Source organism: Schistocerca serialis, chromosome 4 (genome assembly GCF_023864345.2).
Source record: "Schistocerca serialis cubense isolate TAMUIC-IGC-003099 chromosome 4, iqSchSeri2.2, whole genome shotgun sequence".
NCBI lineage: Eukaryota > Metazoa > Arthropoda > Insecta > Orthoptera > Acrididae > Schistocerca > Schistocerca serialis.
This window is the reverse complement of record NC_064641.1, coordinates 289,425,377-289,443,929: the sequence shown is the minus strand read 5'-3', so window position 1 is coordinate 289,443,929 and position 18,553 is coordinate 289,425,377. Positions and strand designations below refer to the sequence as shown.

Genomic DNA, 18,553 nt, shown 5'->3' with positions numbered 1-18,553 from the left:
ATGCAGCCACTCTGCATAAATGAAAAGAGCTTCATCGAAGGCGAACTTAACATCTCCTGGAAGACTCCCAACACTACAAGCCATAAGATTAATACATAACAACCCAACTTCTACTCATTTAGGATCATGCATTTGTCTACAGGGACATTCTTTCATGCAGAAAACCGTCTTTCTACATTGCAAGAAGTGACAGATACATACTTAAATGAGGAAATTTGGGTAAGTGTAAGGTTAAATGATTCCAGATTCATTGCATTTCCTCCACCAAAAATTGCTCTAGGTTTTCTGTTGATCAGGGATCTCTTTACTTCAAAAGCCCTGTAGGTAATAATCACGGTGTCCCAAAAAATTCGCACTCATCTGTTTCAGACCCCTTCCTCAGTTCAAATGCAGACTGAAAGAAGGAGAGTGCAGAATGTCCTTGGAGGACGAAGGGAAATTGGAGCATGAGTGCTTCTTAGTCGTTTGTCAAAACACAGCGTTCCTAAGTGACGAGATTATATCTCTACTTGGTGAAAACTCCGTGATCATTGTCGAGTAAAATGGTTTACCGTTATGTATGGAAAATATCTTGTTAACATCCTTTTTAACAAACCAAGAGGGGGAGGGGGGTGGGAGAGGAGAAGATCAAAAAGTTAGCGATGTATGGTTGTTAGTGCAGATGTTGGGAATAGACAAAGCCAAGACGAACAAAGATGTGGAATTTAGTTGTTAAACATTACGACAGATACACCAGAAGAGCTTTAGAGAAACTCGTATCTGAGAATCAAGGTTATGCACTCTGGCTGAAACAAGGAAGACATCAAGACGTGAAAGGCTTACCTGAAAAACCTGTCAAGTGGAAGCAAGTGAGTGATAACGTTTAAGTAAACGGATAAAGTGAGAAATGGATACTTAATAGGAAGAGCAAGCGAAGGATGAGCAGTGCGGAAATCCCTAATCAGAAGAGGCTGGAGAAGGAAAAGCTGTAATGATTGACAAGATACGCTGTGTGCAAAAATTATCGAGAACGTGAGCTTCTGGGAAATGTGGAGGGGTGACAACCGTGGCGGCCTGAGAACAAGCAGTGCTAAAAGGAATATTCAAGTTCTGCCACCGTCAGTTAATTTTATCACGACAGAAGGCGTTTCAAGAGGATAGGTTGAAACTTAAGGTGTGGTAACGCGAAATATTAAATTGTTCCTGTAGCTGTATGACCAAGGGAGGTCAACAGTGACAATCGCAACGAAACGTAGAGAACTGTTAGTGACAGACGAACAGTCACAGCAACGTTTTCACGGACTGTTTGCGCGAGTCTGTTAGACGTATTGTCCTGTTGTAATGTTACAGTATTATTACATGCTGTACCGCCCGTAATCTTTTTCGCCGCACAAAGCATGGTGCAGTACGTACGATATTGACATATGTTGATGGTATTATTGTAGTGATTCATGTATTTTACTGTCGATATGAAACAGCACAAAGGTATTTTATGTTCTGATGGTGTGTTTCACGTTCGTCGTGGTTACTGGCGGAGGCGGAGGGACGAATCTTCGTGACAAGCGGCAGATACCGTCGCCGGGTGCCAGTTGTTTCCGAGTTGACGTCTTACAGCCACAGAAGACAGCCCGATACTACAAGCAGACTCTACGATGACTTTAAAAAATGAAGTATTGTAAAGAATGGAATTATACTTCCGTATTCATTTCTGATCTAGCCCCGACTGCTTTTGCATCCATACTGATATACTTAAAATTTCATGAGGCAGCAGCAGCTTGTACATATCTCTGTATAGTAAATGTGTGTAATATTTTGAAATGCGTACAAAGGCGCTGGTGTTCTAATTTCTTTTCAAATTACCTGAAGGAAGATTTTGATAAAATTATATACTAGGAAGGCACTTCAAGAAGCTACTAACATTCATTTAGTACTAAAAACTAAATTAACGTGAAAGTGTGTAGTTACCGCCCGTAATCTTTTCCGCCGCACAAAGCATGGTGCAGTATGTACGATATTGACATATGTTGAAGGTATTATTGTAGTCATTCATGTATTTTACTGTCGATATGAAACAGCACAAAGGTATTTTATGTTCTAACCAGGTCGCACAGTTTCGTGCCAGCTAATCAGGGGCTGATACTTCCTTATACGGTACTTTCGATTTTAATGAACCTTTCAGAAGACAATCAGTCCCTCCAGATGATTTGGTGGAAGAATCTCTTTGCCTGCTTGTCATGAATACAGTAAAAACTTTTTTCAGTAGGCTTTATTAGGTCGCTTTCTTGTCTGTCTGTTGGGTACAAATTTACAGTTGGTTTTAAACTAATTTCTCGAAGAACTAGAGACTTGAAACATTCAGCATAGCTCAGAACTGAATGAAAATGCAGTATTAACTTCGTTTCTTGTCTACCACGTGGTGAGGGGTGCTTTGTTTACCACTATCACTTCCCCATGAGCTAGAGACTTGAAGTGTTCAGCATAACTCAGAACTGGATGACAATGCAATATTAACTCGCTTACTTGGTCGGTGAGTGACGATTGGTACTTCGTTTACCAATATAATTTCCTGGTGAATTAAAGACTTGAAACTTCCAACATAGCTCAGAACTCGGTGGCAATGGAATAATAACCTGCCTATTTGCCTGGTGTGTGACTGAGGATGCTTGAAATGGACAGAAAAGTTTGACACAACATTAGAAAATCATTGTTTAAGTAAAAAGCTTCTCAATATGACTCTTTTTAACATGAACTGAAAAGTATAAAATATTTTCTCATAGTCCCATACAGATTCCTAGGCCTAAAAGGTAGTCCTCAAAATTTGTGCTTATGAATTAATTTTTTATAGCTTGCAGAATTTTAAACGGAGAACGTGTGGTGCATGCAATACGTAATTGATACATGAATAGTTCACTTTCTTACTATTATCTATTGCATGCACTACACGTTTTTCGTTTTAAATTCTGCAAGTATTTTCACAGCTACTAAATGTTTACAAGCACAAATTTTCAGGACTGTCTGTATGAGATTAGCAATCTGTATCGCTCTAGGACACACACATTATGTAAAGGCAGAGCTGTGATTCAGTGATTAACTTTTTGACAGGCTCTGGCGCCGTTACGCGCGCAACGCCAACTGGACCGTGGTTCCCATATCGGATTGATCAAGAGTTGTGGCTGGCGATTCTGAGCAGCATTTCACCAGTCCATATCCGGATAGCTATCTTGGCTCTCAAAATCTTTGCAAGCATGGAAATTCCTGCCCGCTACTTCCGTCTTGTACATCAGAACTCAAACAATTTATGAGCATAACTACAAAACTAACATAAAAATTATTATTTCCTAAGCTATGTGTTCTTTTTATTACAACGATGACATTCATTAATCACGATTCACTTACACTGATGAGTCAAAACACAGTTAACACTCTCCGCCGCGAGACTGCGTTGCTCCATATAACATAATATGGCAACTATGTAAGCGGAGAAGTGACCAACGAAGACAGATGTGGGGCTAGGAGTTAGGAAGAGACGAAGGATGATACCAAATGGAAATCATCTTTTAGGCTTATACTGCTATATTTCGACTTATTGTTAGCCGTCACAGATTTAATTAAACACAACGGGAAATTATTTAGTTCGGGAGAAGAAGTTATATACATGTATACAAGTAATGTTAAGAGACGTGATCGTGTGCCAAGTATCAACCCCATCTGCCTGTTTCGATCTTTTAAGATAGTCTGATGAGCTATCCATTTCACTGGACCAATAAGATGGAACGCTTGTAATTGAAGGCACTGTTTATCAAACAAAAATTTCAACCTTAATAAGCTTTGATCCACACCTACATCCCCTATATTAAAATAGCATTTTCCATCCTGGAAAGTTTCCCCATGAAATTTATTACAATTTCGGGGACACCTAACATAGGACAGTTACCGTTTTTCGCCGTACACATGATCGTTACCTTCAGCACTGAAGCCACGTACTTTGGAATGCAGCTTATGTAGTGACTGATTATTAGTATTTTTCTGTTCTACATCGGAAAACGACTTCCGTAATGACTAGTTATTAAAATTTTTCTCTGTGTTCAGTAATTAAAATCCTTCCTCCGATCGCATTTCTTCTTATTATAGCAGACAAAAATTTTATTTTTAATCTTCACTTAAATTTAACACAACTCCGTCCCTCTCCAGGTGTTCCGATCAACTTCACACATGACGTGATCTTGACTTAGTCGACTCATACTCGATGACTGTTCAACGTACGCGTGCTCAAGCAAGCTGGCACATTCCGCACGACACTGCCTAATGAATTTCCACCTCCCTCTCTCCTACCTCTAATTAACATGACCACCAACAGGTGCGTTATCATTACCAACTACAAGTAACGGTATGTTGCGAAGGTATACAGTTTAAACCGTTTAGCATATTGTCCTTGCGCGTGTGGATTCTGCGACCTGCAAGGACCAGCCAACGTTCATCTGCTTTGCGCTGCCCAAACACAATTAACCCCAACCCATAACTTTACCTCTTTGCCCAGTGGCACAACGGGCGTACCCACTACATCGCATGAAGAATGGCACAAAACGTATCAGAGGTCACTGCTGGGTTCCCAACCATGAGTAAATGAAACTAAGTCAGGAGAGTAATGCCTTTTTAATAGCATTATCTCAAAGAATTTAAAATACATTTCCTTAGTGTTTTTATAAACTTTTCTGAAGCGCTATTCGTACTCTACTATAATTTACCCAAAAATGTCTAGGCCACGAACTGTTCATTAATAGGGAAAACCAAAGCCAACATCTGATCAACGATGTGCAATGTCAGATTTGAAGCTACCCCGTGCGTGTCATCAGTCATCGCCAATAAGTGTTCCGAGCCTGCTGGCCCCAAGTGCCCTAAGGAGAAGCTTATTTCGAGAGCGGTTTCGTCTCCTAACCAGGTCGCACAGTTTCGTGCCAGCTAATCAGGGGCTGATACTTCCTTATACGGTACTTTCGATTTTAATGAACCTTTCAGAAGACAATCAGGCCCTCCAGATGATTTGGTGGAAGAATCTCTTTGCCTGCTTGTCATGAATACAGTAAAAACTTTTTTCAATAGGCTTTATTAGGTCGCTTTCTTGTCTGTCTGTTGGGTACAAATTTACAGTTGGTTTTAAACTAATTTCTCGAAGAACTAGAGACTTGAAACATTCAGCATAGCTCAGAACTGAATGAAAATGCAGTATTAACTTCGTTTCTTGTCTACCACGTGGTGAGGGGTGCTTTGTTTACCACTATCATTTCCCCATGAGCTAGAGACTTGAAGTGTTCAGCATAACTCAGAACTGGATGACAATGCAATATTAACTCGCTTACTTGGTCGGTGAGTGACGATTGGTACTTCGTTTACCAATATAATTTCCTGGTGAATTAAAGACTTGAAACTTCCAACATAGCTCAGAACTCGGTGGCAATGGAATAATAACCTGCCTATTTGCCTGGTGTGTGACTGAGGATGCTTGAAATGGACAGAAAAGTTTGACACAACATTAGAAAATCATTGTTTAAGTAAAAAGCTTCTCAATATGACTCTTTTTAACATGAACTGAAAAGTATAAAATATTTTCTCATAGTCCCATACAGATTCCTAGGCCTAAAAGGTAGTCCTCAAAATTTGTGCTTATGAATTAATTTTTTATAGCTTGCAGAATTTTAAACGGAGAACGTGTGGTGCATGCAATACGTAATTGATACATGAATAGTTCACTTTCTTACTATTATCTATTGCATGCACTACACGTTTTTCGTTTTAAATTCTGCAAGTATTTTCACAGCTACTAAATGTTTACAAGCACAAATTTTCAGGACTGTCTGTATGAGATTAGCAATCTGTATCGCTCTAGGACACACACATTATGTAAAGGCAGAGCTGTGATTCAGTGATTAACTTTTTGACAGGCTCTGGCGCCGTTACGCGCGCAACGCCAACTGGACCGTGGTTCCCATATCGGATTGATCAAGAGTTGTGGCTGGCGATTCTGAGCAGCATTTCACCAGTCCATATCCGGATAGCTATCTTGGCTCTCAAAATCTTTGCAAGCATGGAAATTCCTGCCCGCTACTTCCGTCTTGTACATCAGAACTCAAACAATTTATGAGCATAACTACAAAACTAACATAAAAATTATTATTTCCTAAGCTATGTGTTCTTTTTATTACAACGATGACATTCATTAATCACGATTCACTTACACTGATGAGTCAAAACACAGTTAACACTCTCCGCCGCGAGACTGCGTTGCTCCATATAACATAATATGGCAACTATGTAAGCGGAGAAGTGACCAACGAAGACAGATGTGGGGCTAGGAGTTAGGAAGAGACGAAGGATGATACCAAATGGAAATCATCTTTTAGGCTTATACTGCTATATTTCGACTTATTGTTAGCCGTCACAGATTTAATTAAACACAACGGGAAATTATTTAGTTCGGGAGAAGAAGTTATATACATGTATACAAGTAATGTTAAGAGACGTGATCGTGTGCCAAGTATCAACCCCATCTGCCTGTTTCGATCTTTTAAGATAGTCTGATGAGCTATCCATTTCACTGGACCAATAAGATGGAACGCTTGTAATTGAAGGCACTGTTTATCAAACAAAAATTTCAACCTTAATAAGCTTTGATCCACACCTACATCCCCTATATTAAAATAGCATTTTCCATCCTGGAAAGTTTCCCCATGAAATTTATTACAATTTCGGGGACACCTAACATAGGACAGTTACCGTTTTTCGCCGTACACATGATCGTTACCTTCAGCACTGAAGCCACGTACTTTGGAATGCAGCTTATGTAGTGACTGATTATTAGTATTTTTCTGTTCTACATCGGAAAACGACTTCCGTAATGACTAGTTATTAAAATTTTTCTCTGTGTTCAGTAATTAAAATCCTTCCTCCGATCGCATTTCTTCTTATTATAGCAGACAAAAATTTTATTTTTAATCTTCACTTAAATTTAACACAACTCCGTCCCTCTCCAGGTGTTCCGATCAACTTCACACATGACGTGATCTTGACTTAGTCGACTCATACTCGATGACTGTTCAACGTACGCGTGCTCAAGCAAGCTGGCACATTCCGCACGACACTGCCTAATGAATTTCCACCTCCCTCTCTCCTACCTCTAATTAACATGACCACCAACAGGTGCGTTATCATTACCAACTACAAGTAACGGTATGTTGCGAAGGTATACAGTTTAAACCGTTTAGCATATTGTCCTTGCGCGTGTGGATTCTGCGACCTGCAAGGACCAGCCAACGTTCATCTGCTTTGCGCTGCCCAAACACAATTAACCCCAACCCATAACTTTACCTCTTTGCCCAGTGGCACAACGGGCGTACCCACTACATCGCATGAAGAATGGCACAAAACGTATCAGAGGTCACTGCTGGGTTCCCAACCATGAGTAAATGAAACTAAGTCAGGAGAGTAATGCCTTTTTAATAGCATTATCTCAAAGAATTTAAAATACATTTCCTTAGTGTTTTTATAAACTTTTCTGAAGCGCTATTCGTACTCTACTATAATTTACCCAAAAATGTCTAGGCCACGAACTGTTCATTAATAGGGAAAACCAAAGCCAACATCTGATCAACGATGTGCAATGTCAGATTTGAAGCTACCCCGTGCGTGTCATCAGTCATCGCCAATAAGTGTTCCGAGCCTGCTGGCCCCAAGTGCCCTAAGGAGAAGCTTATTTCGAGAGCGGTTTCGTCTCCTAACCAGGTCGCACAGTTTCGTGCCAGCTAATCAGGGGCTGATACTTCCTTATACGGTACTTTCGATTTTAATGAACCTTTCAGAAGACAATCAGGCCCTCCAGATGATTTGGTGGAAGAATCTCTTTGCCTGCTTGTCATGAATACAGTAAAAACTTTTTTCAATAGGCTTTATTAGGTCGCTTTCTTGTCTGTCTGTTGGGTACAAATTTACAGTTGGTTTTAAACTAATTTCTCGAAGAACTAGAGACTTGAAACATTCAGCATAGCTCAGAACTGAATGAAAATGCAGTATTAACTTCGTTTCTTGTCTACCACGTGGTGAGGGGTGCTTTGTTTACCACTATCATTTCCCCATGAGCTAGAGACTTGAAGTGTTCAGCATAACTCAGAACTGGATGACAATGCAATATTAACTCGCTTACTTGGTCGGTGAGTGACGATTGGTACTTCGTTTACCAATATAATTTCCTGGTGAATTAAAGACTTGAAACTTCCAACATAGCTCAGAACTCGGTGGCAATGGAATAATAACCTGCCTATTTGCCTGGTGTGTGACTGAGGATGCTTGAAATGGACAGAAAAGTTTGACACAACATTAGAAAATCATTGTTTAAGTAAAAAGCTTCTCAATATGACTCTTTTTAACATGAACTGAAAAGTATAAAATATTTTCTCATAGTCCCATACAGATTCCTAGGCCTAAAAGGTAGTCCTCAAAATTTGTGCTTATGAATTAACTTTTGATAGCTACCACAATGCTTGCAAAATTTTAAACGGAGAACGTGTGGTGCATGCAATACGTAATTGATACATGAATAGTTCACTTTCTTACTATTATCTATTGCATGCACTACACGTTTTTCGTTTTAAATTCTGCAAGTATTTTCACAGCTACTAAATGTTTACAAGCACAAATTTTCAGGACTGTCTGTATGAGGTTAGCAATCTGTATCGCGCTAGGACACACACATTATGTAAAGGCAAGGCTGTGATTCAGTGATTAACTTTTTGACAGACTCTGGCGCCGTTACGCGCGCAACGCCAACTGGACCGCGGTTCCCATCTCGGATTGATCAAGAGTTCTGGCTGGCGATTCTGAGCAGCATTTCACCAGTCCATATCCGGATAGCTATCTTGGCTCTCAAAATCTTTGCAAGCATGGAAATTCCTGCCCGCTACTTCCGTCTTGTACATCAGAACTCAAACAATTTATGAGCATAACTACAAAACTAACATAAAAATTATTATTTCCTATGCTATGTGTTCTTTTCATTACAACGATGACATTCATTCATCACGATTCACTTACACTGATGAGTCAAAAAAAAGCTAACACTCTCCGCCGCGAGACTGCGTTGCTCCATATAACATAATAAGGCAAGTATGTAAGCGGAGAAGTGACCAACGAAGACAGATATGGGGCTCGAACGGGGATATTCACTGACATAAGCAACTAGGGCAGGTTGTTATGCACTTGCTCCTGGGATGGAGCATCTGGGATTCGTTGAAACTGGCCGGCTATTCGCGTGCTACTGTCGTGTGCATCAGTGAAAAGTAGTTGAAGGACGATGAAACCACGAGTGGGCGACAACGTGTACGACGCTCAGATCTCGTCACAAAACGTGGATGTCGAAGGGTTACCCAATCTCTACAGCAAGGTAGACGGCCATCAGATCTGTTGCCAATGCACAGTGCTGACGCGGGCGCAAGTGTTTTGGAGTACAGTAGCCTATGTGCATTATTGAGTATGGGGATCTGTAACACCCTAAGTGTTTCTATGTTGACACAACGACATTTTCAGTTGCGATTGCATTGGGTACTGGATCATGGAGAGTGGAAGTGGTTAGCGTTCGAGCTACGTAAGACGAACGATATGAGGCGACAGTGTGACTCCCCCTCAAGCTTAATTTTTAATCTATATTTTTCCACGACTAGTCATATTATTTAATTTATAATACTTTTGGGCCGGCCGAAGTGGCCGTGCGGTTAAAGGCGCTGCAGTCTGGAACCGCAAGACCGCTACGGTCGCAGGTTCGAATCCTGCCTCGGGCATGGATGTTTGTGATGTCCTTAGGTTAGTTAGGTTTAACTAGTTCTAAGTTCTAGGGGACTAATGACCTCAGCAGTTGAGTCCCATAGTGCTCAGAGCCATTTGAACCATTTTTTAATACTTTTGAGATGAATATAATTCTGGAAGAACCATGTCTAATTGCATGAAATTTTAGTGAATTTCATGTTATTTGAATACTTACTATTTTGAATTAAATTTAATTATTAGAACAAACATATTTATAACCATCGACAAGTAAATGAAGAAAATCATAGTGTTTTCCTGAAAACGTGTGCCTGTCATGATTTGCGAAATCCCATACACATGCATTCTGGTAATGTTCCCGGAACTACTTTGCACCTCAACGCTTGGAGCTGCAGACACAGAGACAATCCCCATTTGACAGGTAACCTGCGCAGCGGTGAGACGTAGCTAACGTAACAAGAACGAATAGTGTAGGTGAAAAATTCTTCAATGTCACGTAGCTAACGTAACAAGAACGAATAGTGTAGGTGAAAAATTCTTCAATGTCACAGAATTTACACTTGTACGACAAAAATGAAGGTTTCAGCGGTAGGCGACCCGCCGCCTCAAGCACGTTCGTTTTATGTAGCTCGAACCCTAACCACTTAATAACCGTGAGCTCTAACATCAGATACCTACGCACAGATACATCAGTTACCTAATAGACGCCTAAAATTTCTCTTGTGCTTTCCTCCGAATTGCCAGAGTAGTGAACCTTACTACTTGCACATTGTTGTTGTTGTGGTCTTCAGTCCTGAGACTGGTTTCATGCAGCTCTCCATGCTACTCTATCCTGTGCAAGATTCTTCATCTCCCAGTACCTACTGCATCCTACATCCTTCTAAATCTGCTTGGTGTATTCATCTCTTGGTCTCCCTCTACGATTTTTACACTCCACGCTGCCCTCCAGTACTAAATTGGTGATCCCTTGATGCCTTAGAACATGTCCTACCAACCGATCCCTTCTTCTAGTCAAGTTGTGCCACAAACGTCTCTTCTCCCCAATCCTATTCAACACCTCCTAGCCATATTCAGCATTCTTCTCTAGCACCACATTTCGAAAGCTTCTATTCTCTTCTTGTCTCTACTATTTATCGTCCATGTTTCACTTCCATACATGGCTACACTCCATACAAATACATTCAGAAACGACTTCCTGACTCTTAAATCTATACTTGATGTTAACAAATTTCTCTTCTTCCCAACCACTGCTTCCCTTTCATGCCCCTCAACTCTTAGAACTCTCATTTGGTTTCTATAGAAATTGTAAATAGCTTTTCGCTCCCTGTATTTTACCCCTGCCACCTTCAGAATTTGAAAGAGAGTATTCCAGTCAACATTGTCAAAAGCTTTCTCTAAGTCTACAAATGCTAGAAACATAGGTTTGCCTTTCCTTAATCTAGCTTCTAAGATAAGCCGTAGGGCCAGTATTGCCTCACGTGTTCCAATATTTCTACGGAAGTCAAACTGATCTTCCCCAAGGTCGGGTTCTACTAGTATTTCCATTCGTCTGTAAAGAATTCGTGTTAGTATTTTGTAGCCGTGACTTATTAAAGTGATAGTTCGTTAATTTTCACGTCTGTCAACACCTGCTTTCTTTGGGATTGGAATTATTATATTCTTCTTGAAGTCTGAGGGTATTTCACCCGTCTCATACATCTTGCTCGCCAGATGGTAGAGTTTTGTCAGGACTGGCTCTCCCAAGGCCGTCAGTAGTTCTAATGGAATGTTGTCTGCTCCCGGGGCCTTGTTTCGACTCAGGCCTTTCAGTACTCTGTCAAACTCTTCACGCAGTATCATATCTCCCATTTCATCTTCATCTACATCCTCTTCCATTTCCATAATATTCTCCTCAAGTACATCGCCGTTGCATAGACCCTCTATATACTCCTTCCACCCTTCTGCTTTCCCTTCTCTGCTTAGAACTGGGTTTCCACCTGAGCTCTTGATATTCATACAAGTGGTTCTCTTTCTCCAAAGGAATCTTTAATTTTCCTGTAGGCAGTATCTATCTTACCCCTAGTGAGATAAGCCTCTACATCCTTACACTTATCCTCTAGCCATCCCTGCTTAGCGATTTTGCACTTCCTGTTGATCTCATTTTTGAGATGTTTGTATTCCTTTTTGCCTGCTTCATTTACTGCATTTTTATATTTTCTCCTTTCACCAATTAAATTCAATATTTCTTCTGTTACCCAAGGATTTCTACTAGCCCTCGTCTTTTTACCTACTTGATCCTCTGCTGCCTTCACTACTTCATCCCTCAAAGCTACCCATTCTTCTTCTACTGTATTTCTTTCCCCAATTCCTGCCATTTGTTCCCTTACGCTCTCCCTGAAACTCTGTACAACCTCTGGTTTAGTCAGTTTATCCAGGTCCCATCTTCTTAAATTCCCACCTTTTTGCAGTTTCTTACGTTATGTTGTTTTAATGGCCTACTAAAGGTGTACAAAGTGTGACGGAAGTGCGTGATCCCAACGTTGTGGTCTCCCCTTGTTAGTCAAATGAATCACGTTCCTTGTCACACCACATCGATGGTAGTTTCCGTATACTCCTTCATGCATGCGAACGATTGCACGAAACATCAACCGCGCCACAGACGGTGGCTGTTGGAGGCATTGTTAAGGTATGGGGGACATTCTCCTCGGCTTCCGTAAGGCTTGAGGTGGTAATTGAAGGCATTGCTTTCTCTTACTTTTTCGACTTCAGTCGAATTATAAAATCATATCTATCATTTAAAGATGTAATAACCAGGCTTTGGAGTCGAGTACTGGACTGATACTTTAACCCTGAATTTTTGATATGATCTTTAATCCGCTATTTGAAAAGCTACTTTTGGTTCTCAGATCTCAATTTTCACATTCAAGATTTTTGGTACATCACAAAACGTTGTTCAACAGTTACATGCGTTTTTTTGAGAGAACTGTTATCAATTTACTTTTTTTTAATCTTGACATTTAATTCTTTCATAATTGTCGATATATAATTGTGATGATAATATTAATGTATAAAAGTATGCAAATACCTCAAGACTACTTACTGTAAAAAATTCTCTTTTCCTGATGGTGTAAGTATTCTTCTTCTTGTAATTTCAAGACCACTTCTTACATTTTTCCTTCTCCTAGCAGCATCTTGTGGCCTGCTTGACCCTTCGCTGATCTCTGGAAAAGCATATGTTCTTCAGGGACGGTGATAAAGGAGCAATGGGACTCATGTTTTCTGCAAACATCCCTTGTTAAACTGAATAACTGCTTCTACAACACCCAAAAAAAAAAAATTCTTTTTCTTTTCTTTGGGACACTTCGACTAAATGACACTCTGAAAGGTTTCATTTTCATTTTGCGGCTTTCCATCAGTGCATCTTGCCAGGAGTGCATCAGATGCAAGTCTCTGGTAGACGGGTACTATCCCGAGCACTTTGGCAGCTGTCAGTGTGTCACGGCCTCTCGCATAGTCCACATTTCAAATATTTCTTGGACGTACATGTAATTAGAACATAGTGAAATAATTTGGTAATCTAAGAGTAAACATTCCAAAGATGTGAAACAGATATAATTTTCTTTAAGCTTTCCTCGATATAGTGCTATCTTTGTTGGACGAGCATGATGCCTTGATGTCTTAGCCACCAGATTCAAGCCGCACCGACAAACCGTAATTGGCGAGAGTTACTGACCTGTCTGTAGACATCTAATGTCACATACCTCAAGAAACCACGTATTTTTCCAATCAACGCCGTGTAGAACCCACGTAGTATCGCGTTGAAAAGATGGACAAACACGTTATTAAGAAGTCAGTCTTAATGTTTCGGTTCGTCAGTGTGTTTGGGTGTGTGTCTGTGTGTGTGTGTGTGTATGTGACCTTGTCATGGATTGCGGATTGCATTGCTTGCGCACAGCATCCTGAAACCTGTGCACCCTTTGCCGGGCCTCGCACTAGTTGCGTCGCTGTGTTCGCAGGCGTCTTCCTGTCGCTGGTGATCTTCATGTCTATCGCGGGCAACGTGCTGGTGTGCGTGGCCATCTACACGGACCGCGGGCTGCGGCGCATCGGCAACCTGTTCCTCGCGTCGCTCGCCATCGCGGATCTCTTCGTAGCGGCGCTCGTCATGACCTTCGCCGTCGTCAACGACCTGCTGGGCTACTGGATGTTTGGCGCACAGTTCTGCGACACCTGGATAGCCTTCGACGTCATGTGCTCCACCGCCTCCATCCTAAACCTTTGTGCCATTTCACTCGATAGGTACATCCACATCAAGGACCCCCTCAGGTGAGTTATCTGTCCAAAAATAAACGTGTGTGATACACACTCTAAGAACGACGCACCATAAAGGAATTATCCGAGTGGGATATTGATGCACATATACAGAGAAACATATTATTACAGTTACAGGAAGATTGGACGATTTCTTCAAGGGAAACAGCTTCCTAAATTGAGCAAGGCAATAACTCGTTGGTCCGCCTCTGCCCTTCTGAAAGCAGTGGCTGAGGGACATCGTTCCAAATTCTGTGCAACTGTCGCCTTAGATCGTTACAACCCAAACTGGTTGGAGGGCCCTGCCCATTATGCCGTAAACGTTCTTAGTGGGAGACAGATCCATCAATGTCGCTGGATAAGATGGCAAGTGGGGGAGACAAGGGAAAGAAACTCTCGGTGTATGTGGACGGGCATTATGTTGCTGAAATGTAAGCATAGGATGCCTTGCCATGAAAGATGACAAAACGGGGCGTGGATTATCTTCGACGAACCGTTGTGCTGTAAGGATGCCGCTGATGACAACCAAAGCTGTCCTGCTATCATGTGAAATGGCAACCAAGACCTTCACTCCTGGTTGTCGGGCCATATGGCGGACGATAGCATGCTGGTGTCTCAGCGCTGTCTGCGGCTACTTCAAACTGGGTCTTCGCTGATTATCAGGGCACAGTTCGAAGCGCAACTCATCACCGAATACATTTCTACGCAAGTCGATGAGATTCCAGGCCCAAAATAAGTCTGAAGACGCCCAGGACGGCGTTAGGATGCCATCCTAACTTTCGCCCGTCATACGGCCCAACAGTAACGGGTGCCATTTCATATCATAGCAGACTCTTTTGGTTGTCATCCGCAGCACCCTTACAGCACATTGGCACGACCGTGATGTTCTACGCCCCGTTATGTTGCCCTTCACGGCAAACCATCCTGTGCTTACATTTCAGCAAGATAATACACATTCGCAAACTGAGAGAGTTGCTACTGTTTGTCTTCGTGCTTCCAACACCCTACCTTGCTAGAAAGGTTGCTGAATCTCTCCCCGAATGACAGATTTTCGTGCATTATGGGCAGGGCCCTCCAGCCAACTCGTGATTTTGACAATTGCACAGAATTTGGCACGATGTCCTTCAGGAGGGCATCCTACAACTCTATCAACCAGCGCCTAGCCATTCGGCATGCATCAGGGTCAGAGGTGAATTAACGCTTTATTGACCTGCTCAATTTCTGAAGATTTTTCTTTTGAATAAACCGTCAAATTTTTCTGCAACCGTAATCATTTCTTTGTTCGAGTACATCACATCTATGGATTTCCGTCCCATTCGGGTAATTCCTTGATGGTGGATGGATTCTTTTCCTCTTAGAGTGTATATTTAGACTGACTTATACAGATTGAATATTTCCATTGAGCAAGCAGTAAATGAAACAAAAGAAAAATTCGGAGTAGATATTAAAAATCTATGGAGAAGAAATAAAAAATTTTAGGTTCACCGATGATATTGTAATTCTGTCAGAGACAGCAAATGACTTGGAAGAGCAGCTGAACGGAAAGGACAGTGCCTTGAAAAGAGGATATAAGATGAACATCAACAAAAGCAAAACGAGGATAATGGAATGTAGTCGAATTAAGTCGGGTGATGCTGAGGGAATTAGATTAGGAAATGAGACACTTAAAGTGATAAAGGAGTTTTGCTATTTGGGGAGAAAAATAACTGATGATGGTCGAAGTAGAGAGGATATAAAATGTAGACTGGCAATGGCAAGGAAAACGTTTCTGAAGAAGAGAAATTTGTTAACTTCGGGTATAGATTTAAGAGTCAGGAAGTCGTTTGTGAAAGTATTTGTATGGAGTGTAGCCATGTATGGAAGTGAAATATGGACGATAAATAGTTTGGACAAGGAGAGAATAGAAGCTTTCGCAATGCGGTGCTACAGAAGAATGCTGAAGATTAGATGGGTAGATCACATAACTAATGAGGAAGTATTGAATAGGATTGGGGAGAAGAGAAGTTTGTGGCGCAACTTGACCAAAAGAAGGGATCGGTTGGTAGGACATGTTCTGAAGCATCAAGGGATCACCAATTTAGTATTGGAGGGCAGCGTGGAGGGTAAAAATCGTAGAGGGAGACCAAGAGATGAATACACTAAGCAGATTCAGAAGAATGTAGGCTGCAGTAAGTACTGGGAGATGAAGAAGCTTGCACAGGATAGAGTAGCATGGAGAACTGTATCAAACCAGTCTCAAGACTGAAGACCACGACAACAACAACAACTATAAGGGAAATGGATATTTATTGAGATATCAGACATGGAAGTCGAATACCTGCTCCATGAGAAGCTCCAATTTATTTTCACAATGATGCACCCAATTCATTACCATGTAATAAGTCTTAAAAATACCCACCCTCTGCTAGTATCCAGGCAACTGATAGTCTACGCACTGAGGCATGAAAGCGTCAGAAATTCCCGGAGTTGTATTTATTCCTTCACTGTCTGCCTGAATTCTTGCAAGAAGTGATGTTTCCTCCTCCACAGGTACGGCGTACACTAACGCCTTTAAAAAGACGCTTAAGAAAAGTCCAATGGTGCTCCGTCAGGTGAGTGTTGGGACAAGGCAAGTCCACTTCTATCTATCCAGCAACTAGCACAATGGCGAGTCAGGTTTTGGCGGACAAGAACAGTAAAATGGTCAGGGGAACCATCGAGAGTGTAGTACATCTGTTTCTCGAGTTGTAGTGAAATATCTGTCAACAAAGGACGCAATATTCTGCGCAACGACCGTCTGTACCTCCTCCCTTTTGGGCGGTAAAGAAGTAAGGGTCCGTACCCAAACGTTGATGGCGAATCTTTATTGATGGATCATTTTAACAGTTGCATGTAGATTGACGTACGCCCACTGATGCTGACTATGGAAGTTTTGGATGCCATCATCTGTCCATAGCACTACTGCTAGAAAAACAAGCTTCAGGCTACGTTGTTGGATAAAGCACCAACAACGAATAAGTTTTTGAGGAAAATCCTAGGAGGCCAGCGCCTCCATCTGCTGTCGTTAATACAGATACAGCCGTTGTTCAGGGATACGTCGCCGGCGTTGTGATGGATACCGAGCTGACGACCTAAGCGCCGAGTACTGATGTGCGGATTGTGTTCTGCACCGTCAATAATAGCGTCCTCAGTTGCAGGCGTTGTGCGTCGTCGCCTCCTCATGTTCCAGGTAAAAGTATGAAACTACCATCGTCGTGTAAGTGGCAGTGGATTTCTTCGAATGGCTCCCTGTCAGGGCACTAGCGATCTGGATATCGTCCGTAGCACAACCGACGGTCTAATCCAGCGTTGCCATTCGCCAATCCACACATGAAATGCATGGATGCATTTCAGCATTTGAATTCTTCATTGCCTAAGACAATACGTACTGGAGAATAAGAGTTCACAGTACAGCTTTGGAGTGGCACATTACCTGTACCTGGAGAAACTCAAGACGGCAGCACTGATATAAGTGCTAACTGCGTGGCACAGTATTGTCCATCAGAGCTGTTCCGTAGAGCTCGCTTCGAAGTACAGTAATTCCAGCCCGGCCACGGTCCCCAGAGACCGCTGGCATACCACAGTATCGTCACAGGCAGGGCTCCAAGGGAGCGTTAGTAACTTCCATGCCGGATGTCTCAATAAATAAAAATTTCGGAACCCATGTTCATATCACGTTCCTTTGTCCACTGTATGTGCTTAGCCTCGCCCTGAAATACTGCCGTGTATTTTTCGAATACCCTGTACACAAAGTGTGTAGGTAATATATTTTATTTAATTCTACTTTTTCATTGAGCTCTTTGTGCAGCCATACAGCCAGTTCTATCGTACAGGACTGGCTTAACAAAAATTGTAAAAAAAATTTTCAGGCTATTGTCAGCAGCATCATAGTACTTGGAGAAATGCGTGATACACACTATGCTGTCTTACAGTACATTTATTCAATACCAGTTTGTATCATGAACCCTCTTCATAGTTGAAAGATATCTATTGTGAAAACTTCGTTTCTCTGGTTAAATAGCATGTAGCCCATGCGAAGTTTTTACAATAATGTTTTTCCACTGTGAAGATGGTCCGTGATTTAAACTGGTAGTGAAGAAATGTACTGTAAAACAGAGGAGTGTGTATCATGCATTTCTACAAGTCAACAAAAATTGCTACCTGCACTTCTGCTCATTAAAGTTGCAAGTTCTGAAAAAAGAGCAAATACAGAAATTTAATTTTTTGTGTAGATACAGTACAATAGCAAGATTTAAAAAATTTAAGTGAGTTGAGGGTACACAGGGTGCGTCTTTAACTCACAGAGCTGCCAGGTGTATCGTGGGATTTAGGTTTAAGTGGGTTCGGGCTGGGTCTGTGAAGATGTGGGGCAAGTATTTGTATTACCACTTTATTTACCACGCAATCACCAATTTAACCACACAGAAAACACCATTATAAACAAAAGCTTCCTTGAGAC

The 18,553-nt window shown here is 41.5% G+C and overlaps 1 protein-coding gene across 1 annotated transcript in view; it reads left to right on the top strand.

The window, feature by feature from the left end:
• LOC126473905 (dopamine receptor 1) overlaps positions 1-18,553 on the top strand; it is a 1,120,871-nt gene that overhangs the window by 1,042,556 nt on the left and 59,762 nt on the right. Inside the window, exon 4 of the mRNA XM_050101248.1 lies at positions 13,782-14,091. Coding sequence (XP_049957205.1) covers positions 13,782-14,091 — 310 coding nt within the window. The remainder of the gene's footprint in view (positions 1-13,781; positions 14,092-18,553) is intronic.